Source organism: Typopeltis vanoorti, chromosome 9 (genome assembly GCF_054136105.1).
Source record: "Typopeltis vanoorti isolate ZY-2024b chromosome 9, IOZ_Tvanoo_1.0, whole genome shotgun sequence".
NCBI classification, from domain to species: domain Eukaryota; kingdom Metazoa; phylum Arthropoda; class Arachnida; order Uropygi; family Thelyphonidae; genus Typopeltis; species Typopeltis vanoorti.
The window spans coordinates 50,684,620-50,711,381 of NC_143557.1; the positions used below are offsets into that span (position 1 = coordinate 50,684,620).

The following is a 26,762-nucleotide window of genomic DNA, read 5'->3' on the forward strand; positions in this document are numbered from 1 at the left end:
TGCCTGAGTTCATTGTGAACTGAAATAGGGCTGAGATATCGGGAGGAAATTTGGCTTGGATGAGGTCTTAAGGTTTCCTTGAGTGGGTCATTTGTGAATAAGGAGGAGACGTTGAAACTGACCATTATGTCAGTATGTTGGAGTGTAAGGTCTACACTGGCTTTGAAGTGGGCTGAGTTTTTTATGTGTGATGGTGTAGAGTGTGTGAGCACTTTGGCTATATGTTGGGGGAATCGATACCATCCACTGTGGGACGTAATGGCTCATTTTGTTTATGTATTTTTGGGAGCCCATATATATGGGAGGGTGGGTCTAGAGTTAAAAGGTTTTAATTTGTTAGTAACTTCCACATGCCTAGAAGTGACCTTCTTAAGGAGCGTATGGAGTTTTCTAATTTGTGAGTTGGTGGATTGTATTCAATAGGGAGGTAAGTAGCTCGATCTAATAATAAAGCATTAAGCTTACCTGTGTAGTCAGTTTGGTTGAACACCACGGTGGCATTCCCCTTATCTGCTTTGGTGATTACTATTTCTTTGTTTTTCTTCATTTCCTGTGGAGCCTTATATTCACTATTGGATTATGTCGGTTTTTGGTGGTCTTGCTTTGTTGAGAACACATGCTACATCCAGTCTAATATTGTTGGCTGTGTTTTGTAAGGTGGCAGATACCACATTCAATCTGGATCATAATTTCTTTGGCTGATATTTTTCTAGGAGCAATGGCGAAATTGTGGCCACATGCAAGAGCGTTAAGTGCTTCAGGCAGGAATCGGCTTCGACTTCGTTAGAAATCTCGGCCCCTGGTCAGAGGCAGCACAGTCACTGATCAGAAGCCTCTCGATTGGGACAAATTACTGCACCGAACGTTGCAACGGGAGTAGTTAGGTGGATCAAAAGCACACCCTGGAAACATTACAGAGAGGCTGGAGGAAACATGACCTGACCTCTTGTTACAGACCATATAAAAAATTGGCATCCCTTATCTGCTCCACTAAAGACCAACTACTTCCCCCTAGACCTACCTGGTGTATACCAAGTCCCTTGCAGTTGTAAGCTCTCCTACTTTGGCCAAACAGGCAGGACAGCGAATATTAGAATTTCAGAATACAAAGACTACATCTGGTTTCACCAGTACAAGCACTCTGGGCTTGCAGACCATGCTCTGGATACACGCCACAGAATACGGTGGAAGACAGCCACAGTAATACACTGCAGCAAGTATAAATTTGAAAGACTATTGATAGAATCAGCCTCAGCCCTAAGAAATATGCCAAGTCTCAACAAATTTGGATGCATGAGACTGCCCCAAATTTGGGAGATGTACATCTTGAGAACTTCAGCCCAACATCCAAGAATACCTAATATAATCCGCTAGGGGGCACCATCAGGACTTTAGGAAAAACAGTAGTTTCCTCACTTCGACCTCATTTGCTGTTTTTAGTGGCTGCATGCATGTGTCTTAATCTTATGTTATCATGAAGATGGCAACATGATGTTGCCAAAATATAGGAAGTATATATTAAAGTTTATTTTAATTTATATTCCAGTATACGTTGTGAATTCCTTAACTTATTTAGTAATCATGCACAACCAATGCATAAGCCTTTCTACGAGAATTACAAAGGTAGAAGTAATGGAAAAGTCATATTTACCTATAGGAGTTGCCAAAAGATGTCCCACTTTATTATTAAATTACTCTGAATTAGAGAAAGATGTTAGAAATTTTTTCACTTGGTTAGACATTAAATTATATATTCAGTTTAATCCTTTATCCAAGTGTAAGCAAACAAAGTTTTTACCTGAAGCAACTTCAGATACTGAGGCAAGTGATGAGAACCTATACCACCTTTACTACATGTTGCCCCTAGTCCTGAAGATACTTCAGGTGCAAACTTTGTTTGCTTACTCTTGGATAAAGGATTAAACTAAATATATAATTTAATGTCTAACCAAGTGAAAAAAATTTCCAACATCTTTCTCTAATTCAGAGTAATTTAATAATAAAGTGTGACACCTTTTGGCAACTTGTTTAGGTAAATATGACTTCTGTATTACTTCTACCTTGGTATCACCACCACTGGGTACTTCTCCCACTGATGTCAAAACCAGTCTGGGTAGTGGCCCTTCCCTTAATGCATAGCATTATACATGTCCGCATTCAGGCACAAACTTTGTTTGCTTACACTGATAAAGGATTAAACTAAATATATAATTTATGCTCTAACCAAGTTATAAACTTCCAACATATACTCCCTGATACTGTGGTGACCAAAACAGACTCATTTACTACTTAAGAGATCAGGTGTATATAAAAATTTCAGGTGTAATAAAAATGTCAAAGTAACAGATTTGCATGCGAATCTGTTACTTTGACAGATGTGATGGTCAGGAGATATTTTCTTTAAAGAACATATTAACGAAGTAGAAGAATAGCAGGCACATAAATCTGGCCTAGCAAGTCATACTACCTACAAAAAACATCAAGTACTTTGGCAACTCACAGAATGCTGTGTAATTTCAAAGAACTCACTGAACTGTATGTTTTCCAACCGAGCACAACAAAAACCAGTCTCATTTTTAACCAACTTTGGTCGAATACACAAAAGACCTGAAAAACTGTGAACTAGATTATGATACGTTACATAGCTCCTCTCAACAATGAGCCACTTGTCTGATATCTGAATATGATGCTCACCTTCAGTTTAATGGATATTCTATATGTAACAGGAATGAATTTGTTAATACAGGTTATTTTCAAACTGACATGTTATTCCTGATGTTCATTACAGAGTGTAGGAAACTGGTTTAAAATTATTTTTTCTTAGTCTTTTTTTTCTTTGTGGTTCATACTGGATATATAATCATGGACTATTCAAACTACAGAAGCCATTTGTTAGTGATGTTGGCCTCCAAATGAATTCATGATGTTTAGGATTCTTAAAGCAAATCATAATAGGCTCTGTGAGAAATGGGATATTTTCTTGGTTAACAGGAGTGTGATCCTTCACCAAATCTTCCTCAATTTTTGTTTTTTTACATTACAGGATGGTCTGTTACCGCTCTGTGCAGAAAAAATTTATGCAATCTGATGAAACTAGAAAAGTTTTTTTTCTAACTTCACCTACAGCTGCAAGGCAATTCAGTGTGTGCCGGAGCATTTCAGTTTTACTTCATGGTTATGCAAGTTAGAGGGAACTTTGGCTTCCACTGCCGGATGATATTTCATAAGTGTGGGAATCGCAGCATTATGCACAAAATGAAGACCCACTCCATTCATGTAGTGTTGATAGCAAAATCTAGAATGTTCCATATGATTGAAAACACTACACCAGCAGTCTTCAACCTTTCAGACAGTGCGGGCCACATTGAAAATTTCAATGAAGCCCGTGGGCCACTAAGCTATACTGCGGTATTTAGAATTGTAAGATGCTTTCCAGATTCACAAGGAATGCTGTGTATTTGATACTTTACATAAAATCCTATAAAAATAGACAAACTCAGCTTTAAGAGATAAATAGGTAGGAGTCGGGATCATGATAAGTAAATACAATCAATACTTAAAAAAAGATAATTTAATGAAGAAAACATTCATTTTTTACAATGTCAATTGGCAACTTGGCAATGTTTTTCCTTGACCAACTTGTCGATGTTGGCATCAATGTTGGAAGTTGCTATATGCAAAGTATTCTCGAGATGTTGGTCTGTAATGTGAGTTCTTGTCTTGGACTTCACATGCTTCATTCTGGAGAAGAACTGCTCACATAAGTATGTGTTTCCTAACAAAGCACGCATCTTCAAAGCATGCTGGCAAAGATTAGGAAATGCGTCCTCAGAAATGTAGTCCTTGTAAAATGCAAGCAAGGGCACATTGAATAATTTTTCTCTCAAAGAAGAGTTGTTTTGGAGTTCAAGCAGCTTCATTTGTATTGAGCCTGGCATTTCGGCAGCATTGACACTGAATGGCATTGAAAATAAATCTAAAGAAGACCGTTGGTCACGAAAATTACTAAATCTCTCTTCGAACTCACTTCGCAAGATGGCTAATTTTGTAGCGTATTCATCAAGAGACGAACAGTTGGATTCAGCGAGAAGCTGAAAATGAGTTTAAGTCTTTTTTAGCGAGTTGTGCCTCCCAAAATTTGAGCTTGGCCATAAAAGATTTGATGTTATCAAACAGAGTGTGCACTAGTTGATCTTTGGATTGTAGCTGTGTATTTAGGTCATTCATATGTAACGAGATGTCGATTACAAAGGCAAAGTCTGTCATCCACTTCAGATCATTAAATTCCGCATTTGGATTCCCCTTGGTTTGCATGAACTGCTGTATTTCGCTCCTTAAGTCAAAGACTATTAAGAACTTTTCCTCTGCTCAACTGGTGCACATCACTATAATAAACCACATCTCCATGATCCGCTTCGCACTCTTGGATCAAAAACTCTTGTGATTGACGATGATTCAGTCCTCTTGCCCTAATAATGTTGATGACAGTCACAATAACTTTCATGACATTCTCAAATCCAACAGTTTTGGCACATAAATTCTCCTGGTTTATTAAACAGTGGTAATGGACGAAATTAAATCGTTTCCTTCTAGTTCTGGTTCTTTCCATAGCAACGCATCAAACTCTTCGTTCTTTCCCACCATAGCAGGGGCACCATCAGTTACCACTCCCTCTAGGTTGGTTAAGCTGAGGTCGAAAAGCTGGAGCATTTTCTTGGCAGCTTCAAGAATATCAGTGCCTTTCGTCGTTTCCTTCATAGCTACAAGCTCTAGCAGTTCTTCTGTCAGTTGAATTGTTGATCGATGCCACGGACAAAGTTAGCCAGTTGCTGTATCCTTTGCATCTGTGCTCTCATCTAAAGCAAGTGAATATGACATAAATTTGGATGACCGTTTTTTTTAAGGAACTTTAAAAAAAACGGTTCCTGGCAATTTCTTCGACACGTTGTGCTACATATACCCAGACAAACTCGGTTTTTTAAACACTTCTTTATTAATTGGGCTCAGAATATCCCAAGCAGCGATGAGACACTCTTTCACAAGCTCGTTGTCCAAGAAGTCTTTTGATTTTTTAGCAATTTTTTCCGCTATTACATAACTTTGATGCACGCTTCGCTCTCTTCTCTCTGCCTTTTAAATGATAGTTGCATTGAAGACCCCTACACTACACCATCACACTTCTACTAGCATACCCTTGGGACAATGCAAGTCTTCTTTGTAGCATTTGTTGTTTTGCAGGTTTTTTTTTTTTTTTTTTTTCTTATCTTTGAAAATAGACTGTGGTGAGATTCATTGCTGTGGTCATTTGCAATCGTTTTTTTGTGGTTTAAACTGTAATCATTTCTGAACTTGGAATATTCTTATTCAATACACTGCATGATATTTTAATTTGAATACTATTTTTTATCCTTTTCACACCTTCTGTCTTTGGAATTTGCATCATTCATGGTATTCAACATTAAACACAAAGATAATCTTGAATGTGAGCCAGTTTCAAGTTGTAAGGAACAAATTTCAAAATGGGAATGACAGAAAGACTTATTTGTGCCTATATTTTGTTGGAAGACTCTGCTTAATGGAAAAAGAGGAGACTTTTGAGTCAGTAGAGAGGACAGATAATATGAAGAATTTTTTTTTTTTTTTTAAACCTAAAGAGAGTAGTGGTGTATCCTAAAAGAGACAAATAGAAATGCTATGAAAAAAGAGAGGGATAAGAATGATGAAAAATATATGTAAGATTTCTGCTCTGGACATTGACTAGTCATAATTAACAAATGAAGATGTTCATTAACACGTTCGCTGCTACGCTACTTCGGCATGGTCTGTTCCCCTACGCCGAGCAATTTCACTTCTTCAAGGTCAGTACGATAATCTCGTTACCGGAGGTAAGCGTCCTACGAGTATACTCATAGCTGGCTTGTGAAGCAGGTTTACCCACTACGAGTATACTCGTAGTTGGCAGCGAACGTGTTAATTCACATTGACAGAACATACACTAAACAAAGGTCTTATTGATTATGTTACTTTAGTGATATGTAAGATTGGTTCAAGTTACAATAGTGTATAGAGGAAATAGTTCCACATTTATGCTCAACTGGCAGCAAAAAGATCACTATATGTGCAAGTCTAGTTGCTAACTAGAGGAATTGTTTCTAGCTCATTTTTTGGGTATTCTAGATTAGTTGATTTTTGGCTCATGAAAATGGGCTTCTGTCAGAAACTTGAGATTTTAACTGCACAATCCCCAAAACTGTAAAACTTGCATTATTTCAGCCACAAATCAAGACCATGAGATGACAGCAGTTTTTTACTCTAGTCCCCCCCCCTCCTCCCCCTAGATGCTGGTGATATTTTATCATCTTATGTTCAGTGATCGCATAAACGTAAGGTAAAATGAGTGGTAGAAACCTTATCTCATCTCTCATCTTCTTTTTACCCTCTTTTACCTTGCGGTGTCAAGGGTTTATTAATCATCAGACCTCAAGCTGTTCACAGGATAAGGTGGTCAGCCCTGCAGGACATAGGGTACACCCACGGTGTACCCTATGTCCTGTAGTGTTGAGTTCTCAAGGATGGTTTGCCTGCTTTGTGGGAGGTAAAAACCCCAGGATAAACTGGGGAAAAAACCCTACTGTCCATGCCCAAGACGGCTAACTTGGCTATGGCTAAGGAAGATCCTTCAGCTCCTCACGTCACCGACGACAATCAAACCTAGGACACTCCTTCCCCAGGCATATGGTTGCAAAGTGCACAGCCACTAGGCTAATTGCACGGACATAGAAATCTTATGTTCATCAATATTCCAAAATGTTAATTATGATTAAAAGAGCTCTGCATTTTCTTTTGGAAATACAAGATGCAGATTTTTTCTGAACTCAGAGAATTCTCATGTGGAAGTATAGACTCAGATATATAAATATTATTTGGGGAACTAAAGGAGTTAAAAAAACTAGTACCAAACCTTAAACACTGAGTGGTGTAATCCGGAGAAAACATTAGTAGACTCAGCCAGGCATGTGGAGACATTGTCTATAAAGATAGGAAAAGAACTTCATGGTGGTCATTTATATACAAGAGGAAGAGAATGCATGAAAGAACAGAACCTTAGGGATACTCTTGCATCGGTGGGGAAATATGTGGAGAGTGAGCCATCCACCATGACATTTAGTGAGCAACCAGTGAGAAAGCTGGTGATCCAGTTGCAGAGTGGAGAAGGCAGACCATAGGATGGCAGTTTGGTGATTAGGCTCCTGTGCCAAACCTGATCAATTGCCTTTGAAATGTTGAGGGCAGCTACGTGAGTTTCTCCAAATTTTTCCTTGGCTTGAGTCCATAGGTGGGTGGTGAAGGCAAGATCAGCTGTAGATCGTGAGTTGCAGAATCCATACTGCTGGTCACTGATTAGTTGGTATGTCTCTAGATGGTTCAAGAGAGTTGGTTGTTGATGACCTTCTCCACAATTTTTGAGAGAACAGAAGTGAGAGCAATTGGATGGTAGTTAGTCACATAATGACATGTGAATTTGCATATAGTAAATGGATTTGATCTGCAAGTGCAAGTTTATTCTGCTTGGCACCATAAGAAAAACTTTTATGCTCTGACTATTTAAATTTATGGAGAGATTCTTAAAGATACTAAAGGATGAGGAATATAGTCTGAAGCATTTTTCTGCTGGTAAGTAATAATTTCCAAAGTTTTTAATCAGCTTGATGCAGCCATCTCTGTAATAAGCAAAGGAAGAGTATAGATTATTATTATAACCATTCTTACAATACCTATCATATCTCTGCTTTAACTTATTCAGGTAACAAAGTGCCCCCAACTCTGGGAAGTTTAACTCATTCACTATTCTAGGTAAGAGAGCTAATTCTCATGTCCTTGCTACCACTACTCTTATTCCGACGTATTCCAGGAGTAATTTCATGATTTCTCACTTAATGCCATGTCTTGAAAATTTTCTTTTACATCAGTCTGCAAAACCCCATTAGTAAGCATAGTGTATCATTATCTGTTGTCATGGGGGCATTTCTATAAGAATAGATTCTGCACCTACAGGGTGTTCGGGATAAATTTGACATATTTATTATTAATTATATTTTTCCGTAAGTTACATGTATTAACACACACTTCTCTTCATTTAAAAGGTTGGACCCTTCTTCATTCATATACAAGATGTCAGAAAGGATGGATAGCTGGAACCCACCTGAATCATGGAAGAGAATAACTTATATCATGATGATTCGTGCCCGCCATCAAAATAAGGATATTACGACTGCTGCCCAATGCTCCCTGAATACAGTAAAAACAATCAGGCATGAACTAGAGACTTGCAATGGTGACTACGAGGATGTAGCAAGAAGAAAGATCCCTAGCAGACGATCTGATTGCGTTCGTACAGCAGAATTCCTCGCAAATCTGCAGGAACAGGTGTTGAAGAACCCTGGCATTGGAATTCGGGCTTTGTTCGTGGAGTTGCTAACTGTAGTCAAGCCCTGGATAACAAGGGTAGCCAATGGTAGGCCGTATGTATGGCAGCAGGATTCGGCCCCTTGCCACACCTCTGGGAAAAGTCAAAAATGGTTGTCTGAAAATTTCTACGACTTCACCAGTCCAAATGTTTGGCCTCCAAACTCCCCAGACCTTAACCCCATGGATTATTTTGTATGGGGCGCAGTTGAAAAAGACACCAATCGCACTTCCAGTAATACAAAAGCCCAGTTAATGGATAAAATTAAAACAGTTTTTGCGGCCCTTCCCAGGGAGACTGTAGCATCAGCTTGTTCGAGGTTCCGAAGCAGGATTGAAGCTGTGATCCATGCTAATGGTGGTTATTTTGAGTAAATCTTGTTGATAGTACTGTAATTAACTCTGCCTGTAATGTTTTTTGTCAATTCATTAAATTTAATAGATACAAAGAAGATTTTCTTTTTCCTTACGAAACTGTCAAATTTATCCCGAACACCCTGTATCTTGTCTCTTCTCCATTCAGATGGCTGTGATTCTGAATTTCACCATGGGCAGGGTCTTGACCCTCAAGAATGAGGGTGGAATCCAGCGGCAGCTGGTGAAATTTGAAGTGGGGGTGCTGCCTACACAAAATAAAAAAAATTAATAATTTTTTCCTAATCAGTAACCAGTTTATTAATAAATTGGTTACTAATTAGGCCGCCACTGGTGGTCTCCCACCTCTCTGCAATTGGAAGCCTTGAAGCCCCTTGAAAAGGTGCATGTTTGGTCTCTAGAGTAGGTTACCAATTATCTAACACTAATGTATCATAGGCTAAGCCTGTGTTTCGTGGATAGGATTTACATAAAAATAAACAAATTCCACGGACCTGTCACTTTTGATTTCTTATCTTTGGATTATCCCCCACTTCTTCAATTTCGGGAAAGTCACGAGACAATCACTCCAAATGTGGCTGCATCATTGAAGTCGTATAAAGAAGAATAATCACCCCTTTTTCTCTATTTATCAGCGTATTCTCTAACATTCATATAATCCTTTGAGCTGTTTCGTCAATTTTTGTAATCTGCCATCTGAACATCCACTGCCAGTCCACCATCATCTCCAAATCTCTAGCCTTGCAATTTCCTGCAGTCAGTTCTGTTAGAGTATTACACGGCTTATAATCTTTTCATCTCAAAATGCATACATTTATCCTTGGCTACATTAAACTGACAGCCATTGCCAATTGTCATTCTGTTTATATTATCCTGCAGGATCTCTGCACTATTTTCACTCCCTATTCTAAGTCATATAGAAGTATCACATATAAGGAGAAATCGGAATTTACTATGAGTTTAATAAAATATTGGAGGATGTGTCTCTTCCTCTCCATCATGATACGAATACTAGATTTGGTTGATTAAAATCAAGATGTCTGCCAATTGAATGTGCCAAGAAATGCTTCTGCTATCTATGGGGAACTAGCTGCATGTCACTCAGAGTGGACTGGTAGGGCTCCTGCAGCGTAGCAGCCTCACTTCAATGATCAACATCCTACATGATTTGAGCTCCCTCGCAACATCCATGTAACTAACCCCACAATAGATTACAGAGTGGTCGATGCAGTTACTCATTCCACAAATCAGGAATACAGACTTCTCTAGCATGTGATTGTGGGACAGAAAACCAGACTGTTCATCCCATCAGCAGGCACCCACTTAGAACACTGCTTCTCCTGAGGCAAGACAATTCACTGACAGCAACATTTAGATCTGAAAATTTGACTTTTGTTCCTATTTTGTAACTTAATTTTTTTTTTCTAAATCTTGTATATTTTGTATGTGTATATATGTTCGAAATCCTATAATTTTGTATGTGAAACCATAAGCTAAAAAAATAAAATTAATGTAAAATGGATTTTTTTTTTATTTGTTTTGTTTTTAATGCTGAATTTGGAATTCTACTGTAGCATTCCAGTAACAATTGATGTTCAAAATGGTCTGAGTGCCAATTTGGCTATGAAAATATTGCATACTATAACAGAATTTGAGCATTATACATACTGTTTCAGCAGCTGCTTTTTTTGTTGTTGTTATTTCATTGATTAATCACTGAAATGTTTGTTTTTCTCATACATCAAGTGATATATGAGAAAAAATTGTCAACATAACTGTGGAGCATACTTGCCAAATGAAATGTAAAAAAAAAAAAAAAAAAATTGATTAAGTCATCACTTCTTTTTTTTATTCTATGTGGCAACATTTAATGCCCTGAAACATGCATTATATCTCTAACCTGAATTTATATATACCTAGTCTAGACATAGGTACTGTTACAACTTGAACAGTACATAAACTTTTAATCTATCAATAAATCATTTACAGCTTTCATTACATACAAACCACATGCATATAGCAGCACTTTATGTTTGAAATGTTCCCCTTTTGCCTTAATGCATGCCTGCTGTGATGCCACACATTGTTTGCAGCACACAACATCCAAAGGAAACGCTGCCACGGTTATTCTAAATCGACCTTCAGGCTGGTGATACTAGGGTGTCATTTCTTGAAGTCTCTTCTCTCAAGCTCCGACCACAATTTGAAGTCCAAATTGGGACTTCCAGAAGGCCAATCGGATGGTGATATGTGGTTGGGCACATTCACCTTTAACTATTGTTGCATAGTCTTTGCCTTGTGTGCAGGGGCTGAGGCCTGTTGGAAGGTCCACTGCCTACTGTGAAACAAGGTGTTGTTCAGGGGTTGTACCACAAGTTCCGGCACATTGTCTGGATACACTTTGGCAGAAATTTTGACCCTTTCTCTCAGAAATTCAACTTGGATACCTCTTGATACATCCCTCACAAGCAGTTCCATCCTATTGCAGCGTGGTTGACCTGTTCTTTGCCTGTCCGATATACTTTCTGTTTCATTCAGTTGCCGCTAGAGGGATTCGTAGTGTGTAGTGTTCGTTGAGAGCTCCTGATAAGATATGTTATATTAAGTTATCATTGACAAATTTACTTGAATATTATGTAGTTTTGTTTGCTTTGCATATCTTAGTGTGTCTGTTTGTGTGTTTTTGGTGTTTCAATTATTAATTTGATAAAGTACGATAGAAGTGAGTATGGCTCCTGTAAGAAGGAAAATGGCAGCTAGTAATAATGGTTCGCCATCTTTATTTAATAACTAATATAAAGGAGATTATTCAATGTACTATCTGCGAAATGTATGCTTTACGGAGTGCGGTTGGAGTATGGTTAGATGATAATAAAGGAGTGAATGTGTGTAGAAAATGAGGAATTAAAGTGTGTTTCAGGTCATGAGTGTGATATTTTTGTCAAACTTCAGAATGAAGAAAATAGTGATATGACAAGAAATGGCAAGGTTGTACCAGAGAACTATGAGGGCATGAATGTAGAAAGTGTGAATGATGGTATTAATACAGAGCAAATTAATGGTTTAACAGAAAATAAAAAAGATGAGATAGATGCTATGAGTGAGATTGCATTGTTGAGCGGAGCGATACAAAGAGCAAAGCGGTAGCTAGAGCATATGAACAAAAGTCTACTTACAAAAGGAGAATAGAAGTTGAATTGCAGGATAGAGAAAAGAGAAAGTGTGAGATTGTGGCTAGCAGAACAAAATATACAATTGGGTGCTGCTATAGACCAGGTGATGGAAAAGATGGTGGAGATAGTATGCACAAGCAAATAGAAGAAATGAGTGGAAGGAGGGTAATTATTATGGGAGATTTCGACTATGGTCGCATTGATTGGAGTGAGGAGAGGACAGACGGAACGAACGAATTGGATTTTATGCAGTTATTAAGGGATAACTATCTGCGACAGCATGTAATGGAAAATACTAGAGGTCGGAGAGTGCTTGACCTAGTAATTGCATCTGAGGATTTGGCTGTAACAAATATGACCACATTGCCACCATTTGGTGAGAGTAATCATAGGTCTTGACTTGGGAGGTGGCTAAAGGTGTGGAATTTACAATTAAGACAGGGTACATGGTACAAGCTTAGGAGTTTGATTAGTTCAGTGCCATGGCATGTACAACTGAAAGGGCTGGAAGTTGATAGTGCATGGGAGGCAGTTAAGAAGTGTTTGCATGAAGCAATGGCTGACTGTATACCTAGAGTCCGAATAATAAATCAAGTAGGGGTTAAATGGATGAATAACACCATTAAGCTTGAGCTGCAAAAAAAGAAACAACTATGGAGGGAATTTAAGGAGAAAGGTGACTGGCAGGCACATGAACGGTATAAAGCGCAGGCCAGAAGGGTAACGAGTGTGGTGAGAAAAGCAACAAAAAAAGATTATGAAAGAACATTGGCCATGCAGGCTAAAGAGAATCCTAAACATTTTTTTTTGATATGTTGCAAGTAAAAGAAAAAAATGTATATGGCAGAATGATTTTAAAGAATGCCAATGGTAGGGAGGTAACTGAATCAGTTGATATAGGTGAGTTACTGAGTGAGCAAGCATATATCATCCAGGTGGTGACATTGCAGAAATGAATGAACCAATAGATTATACGCGAATTGTGGTGAATGAAGTGGAGGCGAGTAGTCTATTGCATAACCTCAATGTCAATACATCTGTGGGATTGGATGGTGTACCAGCTCCTGTCATACGTGAAGTAGCTAAAGAATTGTCAGTACCCTTGACCATTTTGTTTAATTGGGGTCTCGGGTCTGGGTTAGTCCTGAGGAGGTGGAAAGAGGGGAAAATAGTTCCACTGCATAAAGGAGGTTCCAAGACTGCTGTTGTAAATTACCAACCGATTAGCATATCAGGAATCGTTGTCAAGGTCTTGGAGAAATTAGTCAAGAATAGAATACAGGATTGGATAGATGAAAATGGGATATTGTATGGGGGACAACATGGTTTTGTGAAGGGTAGATCATGCCTCAGTAACTTGCTCATGTTTTATAACACAGTGACGGCTGAACTGGATAAGGGTGATGGGTTTACAGTGATTCTACTGGACCTTGCAAAGGCCTTTGACAGGATACCACATGGAACGCTAATCAGTAAACTGGAGCAGATGGGGATGGATATAGGGTTGGTGAGATGGATAGGAGGGTGGTTGATGGAGAGATACCAGAGAGTGGTTTATTCAGGAGTTGAGTCCAAAAGACGGCTTGTGACTAGTGGTGTGCCGCAGGGCTCTGTTCTTAGACCACTACTTTTCAATTTGTTCATCAATGATATAGGAAAGGATCTGAGAGGAAGTGTTCACTTGTTTACTGATGATGCAAAGTTGGGTAGAGCAATTGTGAGTGCACAGGATGTCAAAATTTTACAGGATGATTTGGATAGGTTGGAGGACTGGGCTAGGGAAAATGGATGTCAATTTAATGTGGCAAAGTGTAAGGTTATGCATTTTGGGGTGAAAAGAATAGCAGCAATATATCACATTGGTGGAACCGTACTCCAGGAGATTGATGAGGCCAGGGATTTGGGAGTGTTGGTCGATAGGGAATTGAAATTTAGGGGGCACATTGCTAAAGTGGCTAAATCAGCTCATCAAATCACTTGGCTTCTGAAAAATACTTTAACAAGCAGAGACAAACTAGTTATTGTTCCTCTGTATTGAGCCTTGATAAGACTCCATCTAGACTATTGTGCCTAGATATGGGCACCAGGGTTACTTCTTGATGGGGAGGAGGTGGAGAGGATCCAGAGACGAGTGACCAAGATGATAGCAAGTCTGTGGAATGAACCTTATGAGAATAGGTTGAAGATTTGTGGGTTGCAGAAATTGGTCGATAGGTGAAGGAGGGGTGATATGATTGAGACATTCAAATTACTGAAGGGTTTCTATAAGATTGATCCAGAAGATATTTTTGAAAATATGACTGGTGGTGGAAGGACTAGGGGCCATGAATGGAAGCTGGGCAAGAGTGTGGTTAACAAGGGTGTTAGAGCTAGGTTTTTTACTTGTAGAGTAGTGAATGAGTGGAATAAGCTTCCAGAGTCTGAAAATTTATTTATCACTAGGTTAGACTATAATAGATTTAGTTTAATCCTTTATCCCAGTGAGAGCAAACAAAGTTTGCGCCTGAAAATATCTTCAGGACTAAATATAGTGTTGTACTATCTTATCCAGTAAGTAGTGCAACTCGTGGCAAAGGTGGAGCAAGCTACCAGGCACTTCTAACCCAGTATCTCCCATAATGCAGAACACATTTCCTATGTGGATATGTATATACTGTTATGCATTAAAGGGATTGGCCATCTACCCAGACTAGTTTCGACCTTTATTGAGGTCTCTTCAGTGGGAGGCAGGCCCAGAGCTGGAGATACCAGGCAGAAGCAGTAGCAAGTCATCTGTGCCTATGGGAGTTGCCAAAAGGTTTATCACCTTTTTTAAAAATTACTCTGGATTTAGAGAAAGATGTTGAAAATTTATTTATCACTAGGTTAGACTATAATATAATAGATTTAGTTTAATCCTTTATCCCAGTGAGAGCAAACAAAGTTTGCGCCTGAAAATATCTTCAGGACTAAATATAGTGTTGTACTATCTTATCCAGTAAGTAGTGCAACTCGTGGCAAAGGTGGAGCAAGCTACCAGGCACTTCTAACCCAGTATCTCCCATAATGCAGAACACATTTCCTATGTGGATATGTATACTGTTATGCATTAAAGGGATTGGCCATCTACCCAGACTAGTTTCGACCTTTATTGAGGTCTTTTCAGTGGGAGCCAGGCCCAGAGCTGGAGATACCAGGCAGAAGCAGTAGCAAGTCATCTGTGCCTATGGGAGTTGCCAAAAGGTTTATCACCTTTTTTAAAAATTACTCTGGATTTAGAGAAAGATGTTGAAAATTTATTTATCACTAGGTTAGACTATAATAGATTTAGTTTAATCCTTTATCCCAGTGAGAGCAAACAAAGTTTGCGCCTGAAAATATCTTCAGGACTAAATATAGTGTTGTACTATCTTATCCAGTAAGTAGTGCAACACCTAGGCAACTCGTGGCAAAGGTGGAGCAAGCTACCAGGCACTTCTACCAGGCAGAAGTGCCTGGTAGCTTGCTCCACCTTTGCCACGAGTTGCCTAGGTGTTGCACTACTTACTGGATAAGATAGTACAACACTATATTTAGTCCTGAAGATATTTTCAGGCGCAAACTTTGTTTGCTCTCACTGGGATAAAGGATTAAACTAAATCTATTATACTTCCAGAGTCTGTTGTGGGTGCTACGACTGTGAATGAGTTCAAGACGAAGTATGGTAGATACTGTGTGAATGTCGATTAGTTGTTCTTGACATGATGTTAGGGCCTCCCTTGATGAGTCTGTAGACTCCTTGGAGTTGCCCAGAATAATAATAATTATAATGGTTAATTATCCAATACACAAACATCCTACTGATCCTGAGTGTTTATAGTGTGTTGAATATAACAGGTGGCTACATTTCCAACATTGTGAAATCTATTACAGCTACACAGTTCTCATAGTCTCCCCACTACATTTTAACCCATGATAAAAGCTTTAATGGAGTGAAACTACACTAGGAAACAATCAAAAAACAGTATTTAGTGCTTCCAATATTTCGTCTCAGTTACAGACACATCGTCAGGGAGTACAAAATGAGACTAGAAAGCACAAATCTAACAAACACGTGCATGAAAGACTGAGTTTTAACTGGATGGAGCATCCTCTATGAACAACTGTCAGCAGCCTAGGATGTGAACTGGGATCGCAAAGTATTAGTGTTTCCCATATTTTGGGAACTTTTATGCAACCATATTTATTTAAATTAGGGTGATTTTTAAGAGCAGCAGCAGATTCTTCTAAATTTTTAATGAAGCATGATGGTCTTTTTCCAGTTGATTCTGTGAGCTGTATCCAAAGCATGGTCTGCAAGGCCAGATGGTAGCTGTTGTTCCTGTCTGTCCATAGTAGGCCAACTTGCAGGAATAAGGAGCTGTATATACACTTGGAACTGAGAGGGGAGGGAATTTGTCTGTAGTGGAGCAGATAGTGGCAGCTAGTTTTAAGTGGGCTTAAAAGTGGTGCAGAGATCATATTTCTTTAAGATTCAGGATATTTTTTCTGATGTGCCTCAGACATAGGAGATGGTGATAGCATTACTAAAATCTTTCTGAAGAGAAGGTCTTGAATTGGGGAAATGATTATTTTTTTGATATTGCGGGAACTGTAACCATCAGAAAAGTCTGTGGTGTATATGATTGTTTTGTTACTAGAGAGGTCTCATTGGAACAAAAGTTATAAGCTCTATGGGTGAGTGTTTTTGACACCATATTGTTGAGAAGGGGCAAGGGTGATGCAAAAGTTCGTGAATGTATCTGCTTGTGTGACTGGATTTCTTATATATTGAAAAGGACAGGTTACCATTATTAGGCAGGTGACCAAGGTGTGTAGGAAGGCCATATTATTATTAGTTCCATTTTCCATTGTAAATTGGATTCTAGGGTAAAAGCTACTGAGGTGACAGAAAAGCATCTGATGTGTCTGAGCAATGAGACCAGATAAAAAAGACATCTACATATCTCAACCAGATAGACAGTTTGATAGCATCTAAGTCAAGAGCTTGTTTTTGAAAATCTTCATTCTCCATTTTCTTACAACATGGCCAGAGTGCTCACTGGATCTGAACCTCTGTGACTTTTGGCATGGGGACATCTCAAAGATGTGTTGTCCATTGTGGACACATAGACAACTTAGTGGACCAACTTAATGTTGTTGGATATGGCATATAATGCCATATCCACAACATGTCAAGAAACTCAATGTTATGTGATTTTGTGATTTCAGCACATTGCCAACAACGGAGGACAGTAGGACAAGTTTACTGCACTACGTGGGAATTTGCATTAGTTTAAAAGGACATTTTGGAATCCTCTAACAAAACCAGTTAGTGGGGCTTATATAACACAGTCCAAAACAACAGTGCCCTTTGTTAGAAAGACTTCTTTTGATTCCTGTCGTAGTAAAAGAGAAGTGACATTTATAAGATCTCATCAACTGAAGGTAAGTTAGCCAGTCTCATGCAATGGTGGTAGGATTTTCATCCTCTAAGTATGTAAACCGATTAAAGAACACCAAATGCATTTCCCTCAGTTAATTGCTTTAGTAATCAAAACAGCTAATAAAGCACCTCATTTTCTAAATTCCAAGATATATTTTTTGGTGTGTGAAAAAAAACAAAAAAAAACATGAATGAGCTTATAAAAGATTTACTTATTCTGTTCCAAACGTTACAAGGTGTGTGTGTATGTGCTTGTGCGTTTTATGTTCAGTACAGTAAAATTAGTTAAAATTATAAGAATGATTTAGAATCTCTTTTAGAATTTTACAATCTAGTCTAAAAATATTTTAGAAATTTCCACTTACTGTTATAAGCTACCTTAAATGTTAATTTCATAAATCTAGTGTTAATATTAAGTAGAAACTTTTGTACCTTTCAGTAACTTTCAGGTACTAAAATTTTTGAATCACAATTTATATACAAGCATGATGATGTATTTTAATTACATTGTTTGTATTTTAGGTTTAATCTGCGTGTTAACCTTGTGCTAACTCATAGCTACCAGCTTTATTCCAAAACAACTACTGTAGTACGGTTTGCCCAGAACAGTGAGTTATATGCAGCTCTAAAGTTAACTTCAGTTTTATCTGAAGATTCTGCTCCTGGCAGACTTATTTTGACTAGTTGTAATACAGCTTATATTTCACCTGTATCTCCAGAAAAGAATAAGCCAAACAAAGTAAGTGCTGGTGCTTTTTATGTTTAAATGTTCTCAGTGTAGGTACTTTCAAAATGACTTTTTTGTTCTTAAAGGGGAGGAAAAATTCCTGGTAGGCTCCTCTTATGATGTGTGCCAGATATTATAAGTCGAACATAATTCATATTTCATGGCTAGCTTCCTATCAACAACTTTCTTCCTGACAATTATTTGTTATTCTCTAATATCATCAGTTTTTACATTTTAGTCTGCTAAAGCTTTTCCAAATGCATCAGCCATCCCTGATATTTCTGCTTCTGTTTTGCTAATTACAACTCTCCTGTATAAAGAACTATAATATCCGAAATGCATTCTGGGTATGCCAACAAAAAGGCATGTTCTCTAGTTGAGGAAATGCTAGAAACCAGAAACCTTGGGACAAAAAATGGCAATAATTCTTCAGGCATCCAATTAACCAGAAATGAGTGTATTGGAGATCTGTATTCTTGTTGCCATTTTTTGTCTCAAGAGCCAGTTATTTATGGTTTCTGCTTCCCTTTCTTTATACAAATAGTGCAGATGACAGCCTGAAGGGTGTGCCAAACTCACTGTAGTGTTCATTCAAGGCTATGACAGCTTCACTGACTAGTGGTACTTGGGACTATTATCCCAAGCTATTATCTCAAGCATGACTAGCTAATGAGAATTTCAGAGGCCACTTAGTAAATGCCTGGAGACAGTCAGGTAGAGCGGTTTGCAGAGGTAAGGAAAATTTGAGGCCATGTAGTGGACTGGAGATTATATGCTGTCTCTTTGTAGAAAACATGCCTGCAAATGTTTCGCATTTCGCCATGAGGCCAAATAGAGAACACATTATCTACATATCTTAGCCAGATAGGTTTGAGAGTGGCTGAGTTTATGGCATGTTTTTCAAAGTTTTCAGGTAAAAATTGGCACGAGAGGATGAGAGTGGGGAACCCATAGCAGTTCCCTATGTTTGTAAATTTTGTTCTCTCAAGAAAAATAACCAAAATTGGCAAAAAAAAAAAAAAGTTGAAAAATGAGCCATAGACTCAGCCTCTCGCAAACCTATCTAGCTACGATATGTAGATGATGTGTTCTCTGTTTGGCCTACCAGCACTTAAGGCTTAACACACATAGATTTTAATTAAAAAAGTTAGGCTAGGTGGTCTTAGAATGATGGTCTCCCTGATCTTTAGCAAATTAATGCAGCTGCAATTGTTGAGGTTGGTGGCAGGGTGCTTTCATAACTGATGCTGATTCTAAAATTAGTCTCATACTGACTTCAGCACATAAGTCATCTCCTTCCATTTAATCCTCTATGACAGAATATCCAGAGCATGGTCTTCCAGTTGTGACTTGAGAGTAAATGATTTCAAATGTAGTTTTAATGTTCTTCAAATCATATGATCATCTGTATAGAAAATCAAGACTGTCAGTCCATGCTCTGGACAGTCTGTCACACTGGATTAAATGAGCGACTGTAACTGTGCAGGACAGAAGTCATTATCCCCAAACTCAACAGTTTTTGGCTAATTAATGTAGCTGCATTAATTAGCCAAAAATCTGGGAGACGTTCATTGTAAGACTAAGATTTAGCATGACTTTTTGGAATCAATTTTGCTCTTTATTAGGATCTTGGAGGGCACACCATGTTAGGACATTAGTTCCTTTTCAGTGACAGTTGGAATTGTTTCTACCACTCTCTAATTTAAGTACTTTTTGTTTATCTTGTTTGTAATATGGACCCTGAATATGCTGGTTGGAAATCTAAGGAAATATTACTAAATTCAATAAAGTAATAATTTTCCTCTGGTGGTGTTTATACCACATAGCACTTATGATTGACATCTTAGCCTATCTATATGTATCAAGTTTCCTCTATTGAAACTTGTACATATAAATTTTATTTTCACATTCAAAGATAGTGCTTATCTTTAATTCTTTTTAATTGAGATTTTTCCATTAGATGATTCTTCACTGTTCACCCTGATGAAAATAGCATGGGTATGGGCTAAGCAGACAATGTTCCAGCCATTATGATATGTGATTTTGTTGCACCATTATACTATTTTACAGTTTCAGCCAGTATAAGAACATAATTTGTTGCTAAGTTTCGAATTTAAAGCCCTCAGTTGTTCACCTTAAATCTGAATACCCGGTAATGTGAAATACCAGGACGTTGAGTAATTGACATTGGGACAGACGCTTGCTCATTTCTTCACATTCCTTACAGCAGTGTTTCTCAAAGTGTGGTATGCGTACCCCCGGGGGTACGCGGCAATTTTCGGCTATGTATAATTAAAGGAGTCATTATATTTTTCAACAAACAGTGCAATTAGAGACAACCGGGATAAAACGGCACTAACTAATTAATCACATCCTCTCTTCAACTGAAACTGCCTGTGTAGACCAAGCAAAAACCATATGTTGCCGGTGGAACATATGGTTTTGCTTGACACCACCCGCATCCGTTAACGTATTAAAACTAAGAAATATATAGTGCATGTGTTTCAGATATTATGGAATTCGGTTGAAGGGAATTAGCATTTCAACTCAATTGTTGAAATGCTAATTGGTCTTTGGTTCGCGTGATCTTCTGTTAATACTGCACCGATCATATGCAGTTCTTCGCTGCTCTACGTATCTCAAGTCTTGTAAATTGCTGATAATTTTTGCTTGAAATAATGGGAAAGAAGATGATGCTATTTGGGTAGATGACTTTGACAATGCACACAAAGAAACTGTTCTCGATGCCAAAAGTAGTGATAGCGAGTAGAAGCTTCTTGGTTAAATCGCACCATTTTCAGTTTTTTTTCTGAAAACTTTAGTTTCTGAAAATTCCCGCACGTATCTCACAACACGATATTTTAGCTTTAATTTTGGGAAAAAAGTTAGCGTTATATTCGAGTAAATACAGTATACTATAGCTTTCACATTCTTACATATGGATTATTGGTTAAAGATTGGATTTATAAAACCCCCAAAAGAGAGCAGTATAGCAAATATAAGTAGCTGTAAGCAACAAGAAAACATTGATATTGCATCTGGATCAAATGAAATTGATATGAGTGTCGTCTGACATCTCTAGAGAACCAAAGTTTAAAAATAAATCATATTTTTATTTACATGAACATATAAATTCAAATAAAATAGATATTTAATTTTAATTAATATTTTAAATTAATTTATCAATTTAATTAATATTTTAAATTAATTTATTAATTTTAATTAATAAATTAAATAATTTATTTATTAAATAATTTTAATAAATTAAAATAATTAATAAATTAATTATTTTTAATTATTGAATTTATTTTTTAATTGATTAATTAGGGGGTACTTGGTAATAATGAAAATTTAAGAAGGGGTACGCGGATATCTGAAGTTTGAGAAACACTGCCTTACAGGCATGCAGGGTGGTGATCATGTCCAAGTTATATGGCTTCAGTCTTTGTTTCCCTTTAACTCTCCTTCATTAACAATTAATGACCCTCCATCATATTATAATATAATATTTTAAATAACTGCTTCATACATTTAAGAGAAAAATAACTCCTTATATACTCTCATTAAGTTCACTATTGAACATGAATCAACAGTCTTCCCCTTTTTAATACATTCTAACTCTGCTTGTAATACTTAATTTTTTAAATTTTTTGTTTACAGGAAGCATCCTTTACAAGCAGATATATCCACACTTGTTCACATCATCATCCTTCACAAAAAAATAGGTGTTATTAAAAGCCTTGCACCGAGCATGCACAATTTGCTCTTCTGTTTCTTCTATTAGAAGAATTAAATAAAATAAAACTTTCTGTATCCATTAAGTAATAGAGTTATTACTTAATGGATACAGCAAGACCTTGATACAGAAAATATTTGATAATTATTATTAATTATATGAAGAGCCAAAGGCGTCAATTCGGCGACATAAACTTATTTAAGTTAAGGGATATTACATCCCATGTTGTTTCATAGCCAAATAAGAAACTCAGAGAGTTTCATGCCGAATATAGTAAATATATAAAGTTCGGCGAGTCCAAGTGTAAGCAAATACCTGGATAGTGTTACAACTGACCCTTTAGGGAGTGCAACACTGAGGCAACTCATGGTGAGGGTGGAGCAAGCTCCGATCACTATTCTTGATATTTACCCATAATGTGAAACCCAGCTCCTAGGAGCTGTATTACTGTTCTACATTATGAGTGAGAGAAGGTCACTACCCAGACCGGTTTCAACCTTTATTGAGGTCTCATCAGTGAGTAGGTAGACCTAGAAATACCAAGTTTGTAGCAAACAGAATTTATATATACCCTACTATGAGAATTGCCAAGAAGGTGTCTTAATAATTTATTAATTATATGAAGAGCCAAAGGCTTCAATTTGGCGACATAAACTTATTTATGTCACCGAATTGAATGCCTTATTTATGTTGCCTCACTCATAATGTAGAACAGTAATACAGCTCCTAGGAGCTGTGTTTCACATTATGGGGAAATATCAGGAATAGTGATCGGAGCTTGCTCCACCCTTACCATGAGTTGCCTCAGTGTTGCACTCCCTAAAGGGTCAGTTGTAACATTATCCAGGTATTTGCTTATGCTTGGACTCACCGAACTTTATATATTTACTATATTCGGCATGAAACTCTTTGAGTTTCTTATTTGGCTATGAAACAATATGGGATGTAATATCCCTCAACTTAAATGATAATTATTATTTCTCTCTCAGATTGCAATCTGAAGTTAAAAATATCCACATACCTTACCTTAAATGAACATCTGAACAAATAGTAAGGACCCTTCACAGATATAATCTGTATACCACCTTCAAACCAGCCCAGAAGTTGTCATCATTCTTAATGACACCTATCAAAGTTACCTTATCACCTCTGTTCTTGCCTGGTGTTTATCAAATACCCTGCCCTTGTTATCTTTGCTACTTTGCACAGACTGGCCATTCTGCTATTATAATATAAGAACTGCATATTATATTATATAAGAAAATCTTATATAATATAATATAAGAATCTTGATGTTCTTATAGAATAAGAACATCAAGATTCTATAAGATTTTTTGGAATCTGAGGGTTCAGGCCTTGCTTCTCGTGTCATCAACTCTAAACATAAAGTTCACTGAAACCATGCAAAGAAGCTACACTACAGTAGGTTCATACTTGATCATCTATTTTTTGAATTGTGTGAAGCCCTATGCTACCATCCGATTCTTAGTTGGACAGACTGGATGCCTAGCTGTAACTTTTGGAAGTGATTTGCTGTTAATTGTTGGTAATTTTTTTTTTTTTTAAATGAATTAATTATACATCTATACATACTTTTCTGAACTCTAATAAGAATTCCTCCTGCTGTGCAGCTGCAATCGAGATGTGATATTATATGCATGCTGCATTACTCGTTTTTGTAGTCATAATTTAAATATTACTGATTCTTCTACATTCTCCCTGATTGTAGCTCATGATATGGAGCAAAATATATAGGAGTAATAAATTCTATTCAGTTTTCTCTCATATGTGTGAAGCTGTTATTTAAAACATTATACTATGTCTAACATGCTTGTCTCTATTAAATGTCTAGTAAGAGACATGATATAATTCAGTTGTTTTATGGTTAACATATGTTACCATTATATTTATATAATTTTTACTGTTTTAGTATGTGATATATTTCACCTTCCATCTACATCAAATATGAGCTGCTGATGATACTTTGTGATTTCTGATGATTGTTTATATTTTGCTTGCAATATATATTAATGATAAACACTTTATTTTTAATGGGGCTGCTGCTTTTGTTTACAAACCAGTAGACTTATATTGATGAGTTATGTATTTAATTTAAAATTTAAATTTGAAAGAATAATAAATTTAATCAAACATATCTGGAAAATATGAAAATCAGAATGATGGCGATATTTAGATGTTATTAAAAATAAGCTAGAAAATGATATGCATTGGGAAAACAATGTGGAAGGTGAAAACCGTATACTTAAGTAACAATATGTCAAAAGGTTGATATTACTATATGGTAACCTCCATGGAGTCAACAGACTCATTATGGGAGGCCCATTCAACGAGCAAAATGTCTGTCATAATGAGCTTTGAAGTTATTTACACTACCTGCACTCACAATGCACTCCACATAAAAAATCTACTCCTCACACCCTTCTTCAGTACATCTTTATACAACTTCCAGGGATGACCTCTCGTTCTTCCTATATTAACATCCACTCTTTTCATAATTTCTTGTGTATTGATCTGATAGAATCCCTTAACTAACTTGAAGGCCTCAATCATATCCCCCCTCTTTTCCTCCTATCCACCAACCTCTCTAATCCACATTCTCTCAAATGTTCTTAATAACCAGCACTCCAGAGTCCTGATATCACTTTGATTATTCATCATTAGACCCTTTCTCCAGTGTTTCCACATCAGAGTGAAAACTAGGTGACCAAATCTGAACACTATAGTCCATATGTGGTTTGACCAATTACGTATGTAGATGCACCACCATATCAATGTACTTTATATCATAGCAGCAATAAGATGTGCAGTCTTTGAAACACGTGTGACGTGTCCTTGGAACTTCAATCCACTATCCACCATCACTCCAAGGTCCTGAATTACAGCTCCACCAATAATACGGTATGTAGCCTTATATCTCTGTATCCCAAAGTGTAACACCTTGCATTTATTAACATTAAAACTGCAACCCCACTTATTTGTCTAAACTAAAAGGTCTAATCAAATCTTCTGTAGAGAATTAGCATCAATATTACTCCTGATAATTTTTACCTAACTTTGCATTATCAGCTAACATTTGAAGATCCCCAGTCAATCTACATGAAATATCATTTACAAACAAGTTAAACCATAGGGGCCCAAGACCAGAACCCTAAAGTGCACGCACACATGCCACTGGTCATCTTCCTTTCCTGAGACACAACTCCATTGTATACAACTTGCTGGTATCGTTCAGAGAGCCAATCTCCAATCCATCTAAAAATATGCTATCCCTATCCTCTGCAGCTTGTGCACCAACTTATCATGTGGTAATGTATCAAATTTTTTTTCAAAGTCCAAAATATCACTGTAAATGATTCTCTCTTATTCAACACATTCGTTATCTTGTTATAAAACATAAGCACATTGCAAAAACAAGATGCTGACCATCATAGAGAATCTTATGTTCATCAACCCAATCCTGTGTTCTATTTCTAACCAATTTTTCCAACACTTTGATCAAAACTTTTCAGATATACAGACCAGTCTATAATTGGAAACTTCAGTTCTCAAACCATGCTTGCAGAGAGTTATTATTTTGTCTTCTTTCCACTCCTTAGGTACTTTCCCCACCAAAAGATTTTTATTAAATAAAGAGGTCAAGGGCATGGCTAACTCTTTTACACCACTATGATATACACTGATGAAGTGTTTGTTAAATAATTCCACTATATCATTTGCTATGGTTACTCTGCTACCATAGCTATCCACCAGCATTAACCTGACATAATTATTTTGTTCTTGATTACCACATAGCAGAAAAATTCCCTTGGATTAGCTTTGACCTGACTGGCTAATCTCCTCCAGTATTCTACCTTTTCTTTTTTTGACCATGCTTGTCACTTTTCTGGCCTGCACTTTTTATTCTCATGCATCTGTTCACTGCAAACTATCTTGTACTTCCTCCATAACTTCCTTTGTAACACTGCTTGCTTAATTTCACCATTCATCCATCTCACTCCTACTCTGTTTATTTGCTTAACTCTTGGTGTGCAGTTATGCATTGCTTGTGTTAGATACTGCCTTATCATTTCCCTGCTGCCAACATCTTTTCTACACAATTCTGAGTGATTATCAGAAGCTTCATGGTCAACTAGCATCAATCCAATGTCTTCATGCTGGTTGACCTATGGAGCTTCTGATAATCACTCACTTTATAGTTCCACATATAGACTCTCTTCATAACTACTTTTTCCTGTTTTGACTACCTTCCAAACCAATACTTCATGATCACTTTCACCAATAGGTGGCAGTGATGATACCTCATTCACAACCACATCTTCTGAGGATATCACCAAATCTAATACCGTTAAAGCTCATGTTGCCTCCATCATATGCTGATTTAGATAATTATTCTGCTGAAACTCAACACATTCACTCTCCTTGTCACTATACACTATCTCTTCTTACCATTCCACATTCCTATAATTAATATCTCTTTCCTTTTACTTGCTCAACTCTAATTTGTCTAAACATTTCGCAATCAATACTCTCTCTCTACATTCCTTGGCCTATAACACCATCCTATTAGATATACTATTCTATTGATCTCAACTTACAAGTCACACGAAACAGCTTCAAAATCATCACATGTACTACTATTTTCCACTTCAAGTCTTGAAGGACACAATTCTTCTGCTACCATTAAAAATATTCCCTCTCCTCTCTTTATCTTCCTATTCTTTCTAAAAATTCCTTATCCTACTATTGCAGGTCCTGGCAGTATATCATCCTTAATCAACTGAGTTTCACTTATGCCAGTTATCTTTGGGCATATTGATTCAA

General features: G+C 37.2%; 1 protein-coding gene across 3 annotated transcripts in view; it reads left to right on the forward strand.

Moving 5' to 3' along the window:
• Positions 1-26,762, forward strand: part of Helz (Helicase with zinc finger) — a 492,230-nt gene that overhangs the window by 244,793 nt on the left and 220,675 nt on the right. For all 3 annotated transcript variants that reach the window (XM_090397541.1, XM_090397543.1, XM_090397542.1), the window contains one exon: positions 17,980-18,196. In XM_090397541.1, the coding sequence (XP_090253667.1) occupies positions 17,980-18,196 (217 nt within the window). The remainder of the gene's footprint in view (positions 1-17,979; positions 18,197-26,762) is intronic.